General features: G+C 45.7%; 1 protein-coding gene across 2 annotated transcripts in view; it reads right to left on the reverse strand.

Annotated features, from left to right (window-relative positions):
* INTS9 (integrator complex subunit 9) overlaps positions 1–8,921 on the reverse strand; it is a 59,043-nt gene that overhangs the window by 23,567 nt on the left and 26,555 nt on the right. For both annotated transcript variants that reach the window (XR_001877323.1, XM_017830498.1), the window contains exons 9-10: positions 6,339–6,519; positions 4,088–4,148 (exon numbers count right to left, since the gene is read on the reverse strand). Coding sequence is in view for 1 of the 2 variants with exons in the window: in XM_017830498.1 (XP_017685987.1) it covers positions 4,088–4,148; positions 6,339–6,519 (242 nt within the window). In the remaining variant the exon portion in view is untranslated. The remainder of the gene's footprint in view (positions 1–4,087; positions 4,149–6,338; positions 6,520–8,921) is intronic.

Genomic DNA, 8,921 nt, shown 5'->3' on the forward strand with positions numbered 1-8,921 from the left:
ACTGCTGTTTACTCTGTGTGTGTGTGTGTGTGTGTGCTCTGGAGCCAGAATTTGGAACAAATGTGGTTCCTATCAGGGAATGATACGTTTATTATTTCACCTCCCTCACTCCCTCCATAAAATCAACACTAACAGGGGCCTAATTCTATCAGAGAATATCCAGAGCAGGAAGGGACCCACAAGGATCATTGAGTCCAACTCCTCTATAATAATTATTCATATTACAATTCTCTATAGAACTATAAACCAAACTATAATACTATATAATCACCTGATTCCAGGTATTTACTGAAATGTGTGTTACACAGGAACTGGTATATGGGGGAGGGAACCAAAGCTGAAGAAGAAAAATGCTGGTATTTAAGACCACAGAATCAATATTACTCCCACTCTGGCTCATCTTTGAGTCAGAAAAAAAGGATTTTTTGTAGCCATTTCTCTTAGATGTTGCTCACAGAATCCTTAATAAGAGCACAGTAAATCCAAATTCTTCCTCCACCGGCAAATACTGATCAATATAAATTACCTCTCAAATTTTATTGTTGCAGACATTTACAGAAGTCTGGAGTCACTTATCTCAGTGCCTGAAATTGTCCGTGGAAAGATCGACCAGAGAGGAAAAGGAGTGAAAGCTCCTCATTTTGCCTTGCTGGAACAATTCAGCCATTAATTTATAAAGTCAAAAAAGGATGTTCTAAAGTCAAAAAATCCATGGTTCCTGGTAAAATGGTCAGGGGGATGGCTAATTCCTCAGCTGTGCCTGTGTTGGGATGGGACATTCCCAGGTGGAATTTGATAAAAAACCACAAGTTGGTTCTGGAATACCAGAATAACATTTCTAAACAGAACAAATTACTGATTTATGGTCCAGAGCATTCCACCAAGGAATTGTGGAGCTCAAACCTGAGCCTATTTAGACAGTGGATCCTTGGATATAACTGATACAGGGGCTTGGAAGTGAAAGCCCCCCCCAGCCTGCTGCATCCACAAACATTTGGGATCTCCAGTTTTTACCTTAGCAACATTTTCCCAGTTTGAGCTCCTTCTCCTCCCTTCCCCATCCCAGTAACTGCTGGTGAAAAACTGAATTTCCACTTCTGTTCCAGCACAGGGGAGAGCCACCCACAGCGCCACCCATCCCCTCCCTAACCATTCCTCCACTTCCCTGCTTTTCCTCCTGGGAAATGTCTGGCTGGAATGCACAGGAGTCTTGACCCATATCCTAAGTCCCTCCAACACAGTCACAGCAACTCTTCCCTCAGAAATGCCTTTAAAAAGAAGTGTTTTTTTTGGTTTGTGCACTGCTAAAAGGCTGCAGGTGGGACTTCACCAGCTTGTGTGCAAGAATCTGGACACTCCATTCATACTAATTTCAGCAGGAACTGATATCCAAATCCATCCCTACAAACCTGAAGCACTTTAACCCACGTGCCTCGCTCAGAGGGAAAGGATATTCCCTCTTCATTCAGACTGGATGTTGGGAAACAAATTTCCACCTCAAAAACTGCACCAGTGACTGTGTAGGAGGAGATGGCTGAGCACCTACTACTACAGTAAAGTGGCACTAACAAGGAGGGAGAGGTGTTTTGGGTCCTCTGCAGAGCTGAACACGTGTGCTGGTTTTATTCAGCACAGCAGAAGAACAAGGAACGAGCTCAAAACACGCAACAGAAACCACAAACCTGGAAAATTTCCACGCGGAGAGAAGGAAAAAGCTTCAAACAACTCAGTGGGGAGAGGGAGGAGAAATAAAAATAGTAATTGCAGAGACAATGAAGATGCTTTTATTTATCCTCTTGTGACAATAATAAAGGGGTAGTTAAGTGAAATGCCAAATACAATCCCAGCTGATTAAAGGAAGTAATTATTCTGTTATGATACGCTGGAACTCAGTGCTGCAAGAGACCACAACAAGGATTTGGGGGAATTTTTGCCTTGTTTGCTTTTAAATCTTGCTGTTTATACAACTAAGCAGGAACATCAAATTTCAGGATCAGCATTGCGCTGGGCTGGGCTTGTTCTGGAGATAATTAGAAACTTATTTCCTGGCCTGTCCCTCTCTGATGTATCATGCCAGGCATGTTATTAATGCTTCCTAAGAACTAAGAGACATGTCTGAGTAATTCCCTATTTTCCTCCAACAACTGAGCAGTTAAAGCACATCTTTTCATGATGGGCAATTTCTGTGCAGGTTACACTGCACAACCCACCATTACTTTGAGAAAAGTAAAGCAATTCCCCACTAACAACCTGTCCAGTAGAAACCATCACTCACTGTCTGCTTCTCGTGCTCATTAAAAACCCCCTGAAGCGCCAGTAAGCAAAAGCTCCTGACTGGGAGGTTGTGGAGCCACAGGAAAAGTGGTTATATAGATGTTTTATATCCTGTGAGGTCCACACACAGTGTCAGCTGCAAGATTTTGCAGATTTAACAAGGAAGCCAAGGCATGTGCTGAGCACTGGGGCCCTGACATGGACATCTTGTGGATGGTCCCTGAGCTGATCTGTGATCCCCTGCTGGGAGGCCTTTCCTGCATAATCACCTTGATCTCCACAAGAAGCACAGAGCAGCTTTTGCAAAGCTGCTTCAACAGCCACACAATAATTTGGCAAAATCTCATCCTCAACAGGCCTCTGGAGAATATAAAACGTCCTAAGAATGAGAGGACACCGTTATCACTCTATAAACACAAAGGCCCATCATGTAAGATGGGTTAATTAATCCAGTCTGTGACAGCTGCATGTTTGGCTTCTCTTTTTTTGGATGGGTTTTCACTTCAATCTGCCCGTTCCAGAGCACACTGTGAACCAGAATATGGGCTGTCAGTGAAAGCAACGACACTGTGGAACATCAAGGACACCCCAGAAAGCAGAGACGGAGGGGAAGAGAGTCTTGTACTCAGGGATCAGCCTTTGGAATTGATACATCAGTGGGAATAAATTTTTTTTGGTTAGAAAATAAGTGGTGAGCAGGTGGCTTGCCCTGCAGTCCACATTATTTCTGGTAACAGATTATACATAATTCACTGCACATCCTGCTTGAAATACGTTCAAGCATCTGGAAAGAGTGAGGGCTCCTGGTCAGATCCTACTTCCAACAACGCCTTTGAAGCACCTACAGATGATAGATGTGATGGGTAATGGCAATTTCCAGAACAAATCCCTGGATGACACATTTTCAGATGGAAAAAAAAAAACCCCAAACACGTCTGTAAAAGGATTTAATTTCTGGGCTCTTAAATCTGCAGTGACCACCCTGGATATCTCACGAAACAGTCTGGACCACAGCAACCAGAAGAGACAGTTTTCTGCACGCCTCAAATGGAGGAGGATTTAGCTAAAATTATTTCTCAGTCCTGTTTCTTCTTTTCCCAACCTGCCTCTCGTTTACTTCAGAGGGAAAACCGCCTGTTCCCAGTGGAGAATTTCCTTCCTTGATACGTGAGATACCTCTGAAGGCACGAGCTCCCCCGCATTTATTTAATGTCTGGTTGGCTAAAACCTCCCCTCAAATTCTTATTTTGTTGCAGGGAAGATCCTCCAAAGCCAGGAACCTCATTCCTCTCTGCTTCACTGCAATGCTCAAGTAATTCCATTTAAAAGTGCCAGTGACAGCACCCAGTGCTGCAAGCTTGAACTTTTTATATAGAAACTCTCTTCCAAGGTACCATTTCTCCTGCAGCAAACAGGGTGCCTGTTCCAGGGAGGCAGGAGCTGGGATGACTAAACTGTCTCTGGTGACAAGCTCTTAGTTTTAGACTTTGGAATGAACTGCTTGGACACTGGGAATACTCGTGGTTGCAGTGGGATAAGAGCAAACACCCGACCATGTGTACATGGATCACATTCTGAGGGGAATGTGAGATACTGTGTGTGAGATACTGAAATAAAGATGGGAATTTTGGAGTTGAGGGAACACCATCATTCCTTCCTCCCCCACGCTCCCAAATTCATCACAGAAAGGAAAGGAAAACCACTTGTGTGAATAATGACACAAAACTTAAGGAGCTGTACAAGGGTTCACCCAAAAAACAACAGCCACACAGGACTGTGATCCAGAAACTAAACAAGACCATGGTTTACTTACCTCAGCATGGGGAAAAGGAGGCTCTGGAAGATACACCTTTGTTTGTTTGTTATGACACAACCTGTAAAAGCAAAGGAAACCAGCTGGGTTAGAGGTGCAGAACATCCTGCAGCATCTGCTGCCATCTACTGACACACTTTTTTCTTTTTTTTTGGAGAAAACCACGTTGGATTCCTGGCATCAGGTGCAAAATCACTGATTTGTTTTGTTGCTTCCAGTCTTTCTAGTCAGAGGATCAACACCCACATGGAACAACAACTCAATCACAGTGAGATCACGCAGGGAAGGTGCAAGACAGCTGAAGGTAATTCTGTACACACTGTAACAGATCCTTTGCTGCTGAAGGCAAATCTGTAACTCAACATGCCCATTTCCCAGTCCAGACCTCAGCAGTTTTTGCAAAGCCAAATCATCTGTCAACAGAAAAACTCCACTTGCCTCATCCCACTTCTCATCGGTGACTTGGTCCTTTTGCTCCTTCTAAACTCATTCTCCTGTGCATTTTGCTTTTGTAGCTGCAGTGTCAGTAAAATGCCTCTCACCACGGCCCAACACTCACAGGGACCTGCCATTTTACATCATTTATCTTTAAAACACAGATATTGAGAGCTGTTGATGAGCTCTATCCAGGCTCCTGATTCATCCTATTACAGAAGCTGTTTGTCAGAGGTCTGGGTGACAATTATCTGCAGTGACAATGTCCTGGTGGCCTTTTCTGGGAAACACTGCCTGCCTCATACTTTCACTTTATTAAAAAGCAATCAGCCTGGGTCAAACTAATTTTGATAAAGTCTAGGAGGTATTAAGAGCAGGACATTTTCTTCAGCTGACTAAAGAGTAGAACTGGAGGCTGGAATCCCTGAATATCAACCCCAGCTCTGACCCCAAACCTCTTTTTAACAGATGGTTGTATCTCTGCCTCCATTCCATGTAAATTCACCAGATTTCAATCCTCTTTACAATTCTCCTGAGGGACCAAATCACATAGGATTTTCAGGGCCTCCAGACTTAAAATATCTGGAGAGGAAGAAAGAAAGGAAAAGCTACCTAACCCTAATAATCTAGAGCATGTCTCCAGTTGTAAAAATTTGGAAGGAGTTCCAGGTGGTTGGGCTCTCCTCTCCAAGGCTCAGAATCACAGAATGGTTGAGGTTGGAAGGGATCTCTTGGGATCCAGTCCAAACCCCTGCTCAAGCATTCCCACATACAACAGGTCATCCAGGACCGTGTCCAGTTGGGTTTTGGTGTCTCCATAGAAAACTCTCCATGCCCTCTCTGCACAACCTGTTCCAGTGTTCCACAGAATCACAGAATCATGGAATGATTGGGGTTGGAAGGGGCCTTGAAGCTCATCTTTTTTTCAACCTCCTGCCATGGGCTGGGACACCTTCCACTATTCCAGGTTGCTCCAACCTGGCCTTGGACACTTCCAGGGATGGGGCAGCCACAGCTGCTCTGGGCAACCCGTGCCAGGGTCTCACCACCCTTTTAGCAAAGAATTCCTTCCCAATATCCCATCTAACCCTGCCCTCTGGCAGTTTATGCCATCACCCTGTTGGAATGTCACGTTTCAATTTGTGCCTCTTGTTCTGTCAGTGGGCCCTGCTGAGGAGTCTGATCCCTCATCCTTACCTCTTCCCATCAGGTGTTTCTACACATAGATAAGATTCCCCTGGGCCTTCTGCTCTCCAGGCTCCTCACCTCTGTGGCCCTGTGCTGGCCTTACTCCAGTAATCCCATATCCTTCTTGTACTGGAGACAGAACACTCTCCATGTGGCCTCAGCAGGGCTGAGCAGAGCAAGATCCCCTCTCCTGATCCGACTGCTCTGCCTCATCCAGCCCAGGATACTCCTGCCCTTTTTTTTTTTTTTCCATGAAAATACATTGCTGGCTAAGCAAAATTAAGCCTGAAAAATCTATTTTGCTTATCTAGGGACACCGTGGTAGAGTTTTGAGGGAGTAAAACATAGAAACAGGGGCAGCTAAAACTCCCTCAAGTCAGGAACATCATTTAATCATCAGCACAAGTACCAAAAAGCAGAGATTATTTGAGTTTGTACATTCTATAGGAAATGATCCTTCCCTAATTATAGAACATCTACTTACACACACACCCACACCCCCCTGTGACTCCAGAAACGCCTCCACAATTCTAATCAAGTGTAAATTAGAACATGTCAGGCAGAGAGAACAATTTCCCAGGGCCGAGGGTGAGAAGTGGGGCTGGTGGAGCAGCCCCTGGACACCTACCACTCAGCAAAGATCTGGGAGAACTCCAGGGAGCTGTTGGCAACAGGTGAGATGAAATAAAAAGGGACATTGGAGAGCCCTGCAGAGTCAATGTACTGGTACAGGCACTCCAGCAGGTCGTAGATCACTCCAGAGGGATAGCAGGGAACCAGCACGTTCCCTCCGTTCCGGACAGTCATCGCTACGGGAGAGCAAAATGACAGAAATCAGTTAACAGGGTTCAAATTTAAACTTTTGAATACTTTTTAATCCAAGTATTACATAAAAAGAAGCATGAATTAGCAGAGGACATCGTGAACTGAGAGGAACACTTCTGATCATTAATTACATTTATTTACTGCCTCCTCCAGGCTTAGATCTCCATCTACAGCCTGAGCACATGGAAAACTCCCGACAGGAGAGGGCGGCCTTGCACAGGCACAGGAGGATAAATGAGGGACACAAACCACCTCCCCACCCAAATATTTGCTATCCAGCTCTTTGCTGTCCACCAGGGGGGAAGGACAGCAGCTCACAGGTCTCAGCCAAAAGCACAACACATGGGGAACTGTTCTGTGCTCGGTTTTCAGCTGAAAGGCTGAAGATGTGATTATTTTGAACAGAAACGGGTGATGGAGCGTTTCCCCTTTCTAAAAACTAAACGTTTCCGTCCTTTCCACGTAACAAGAACAATTTAAAACTTGCAGACAGCATGGGACTGGAAAAAAATGAGGAAAAGGAAAAAGAGAAATAGGTTTACTCTGTAATTGAGACAGATCTGAGCACGACAGCAAAAGCAAGCACTGAGCAAGCACCAGTGTTCCTTTGGCAGCATGAATTACAAATTTCTCAGAACTTCTTTCTGGGAAAGAGGAAATACTTTGTCCAGCTCACTGAGCAATTCCTGCCTCACTAGGATTTCACCTGTGGACATGGGATAAAACCACCTACAGCTGTTAATTCCACTGCAGCAGCAGTAACATCATGCATCAAACATTCCACAAAAAAGCTGTGGAAGAGCCTGAAAACACAGGTATTACATCCCAACATGATCACTTCTCTGACTTCAATTCTTTGACAAGCTCTGGGGGATAAATCTGGCATATTAAGGGTCTTTTTCCCCCACCTACATGCTCAGGAAAGACTTTTATGGCTGAATGTTTGCAAGTTTTATGGAGTCTAGGGAACTTCAAAGAGTCCAGTGGGATCCTTCCCATGTATTCAGGTGCTTTATTCCTTGCAGCAGTCAGTGCCTATGACATGCTGGTGGTTAAAAGCACCATTTATATCACTTATAACACAACTGTAGTCCAGGGGATTTATTTCTCCAGGTCACAATCAAACTATAGCATCAAAATATTTGTGACTGTGAATAGTAATACCTCACATTTGTCTATAACTGGAAATGCCACCAAAGATGCCAGCAATGTGGTACATTATGGGTAAGTCTAAACTATCCCAGCTGTAAACAGGATGTGAAGGGAGGAATGAGGAGATTAAGAACAACATTTTCAAAGCCATCTGGGGGTGGGAGTCAAGGCTCTGGCTCCAGGACCAGGACTTGCACTGTGTCATTACACACCCAAAAATTCTGCAGAGAGCAAAGGAAAGCACCCACAGCCAGAGCAGCAGGAATGCTGCACACACCAGCTGGGATCAGAGTGCAGGTTAAAGAATGTGTCCAGGCCACAGAAAAATCTGAGTTTCATTCCTTTGTGGTGGGTTGACCCAGGCTGGAGGAAATGTAACAAAAGGCTTGTGGGGAGAGTTAAAGACAGGGAGGGATCAATCACTGATTGCCATCGTGGGCAAAGCGGACTTGACTTGGGGAAATTAGTTTATTACCAATTAAATCAGAGTAGGGTTATAAGAAATAAACCCAAATCTTGAAAAAACACCTTCCCCCCCCCTTTTCTTCCTGGGCTCAACATCAATTCTGATTTCTCTGTCTTCCCCCCAACCAGTGGTGCAGGGAATGGGGGCTGTGGTCAGTTCATCATATGTTGCCTTTGCTGCTCCTTCCTCCTCTGGGGAGGGCTCCTCACACTCTTCCCTACTCCAGTGTAGGATCCTTCCCACAGGAGCCAGTCCTCCAGGAACTTCTCCAGTGTGAGCCCTTTCCATGGGTTGCAGTTCTTCCTGAACTGCTCCAGTGTGGGTCCCTTCCATGGGGTCAGTCCTTCAGGAACAGGCTGCTCCAGTGTGGGTCCCTTCCATGGGGTCAGTCCTTCAGGAACAGGCTGCTCCAGTGTGGGATCTCTTTCCACGGGGTCAGTCCTTCAGGAACAGGCTGCTCCAGTGTGGGATCTCTTTCCACGGGGTCAGTCCTTCAGGAACAGGCTACTCCAGTGTGGGATCCCTTTCAATAGGGTCAGTCCTTCAGGAGCAGGCTGCTCCAGTGGGATCTGTCCCCCGTGGGGTCCCAAGTCCTGCCAGCAAACCTGCTCCAGCGTGGGTTCCTCTCTCCATGGGGACACAGGTCCTGCCAGGAGCTGCTCCAGCCTGGGCTTCCCACAGGTCACAGCCTCCTTTGGGCATCCCCTTGCTCTGGTGTGGGGTCTCCAGGGGCTGCAGGTGGATCTCTGCTCCCCCATGGAGCTCCCT

This window comes from Lepidothrix coronata, unplaced genomic scaffold (assembly GCF_001604755.1).
Source record: "Lepidothrix coronata isolate B3197 unplaced genomic scaffold, Lepidothrix_coronata-1.0 Scaffold179, whole genome shotgun sequence".
In the NCBI taxonomy this organism is placed as follows: Eukaryota; Metazoa; Chordata; class Aves; order Passeriformes; family Pipridae; genus Lepidothrix; species Lepidothrix coronata.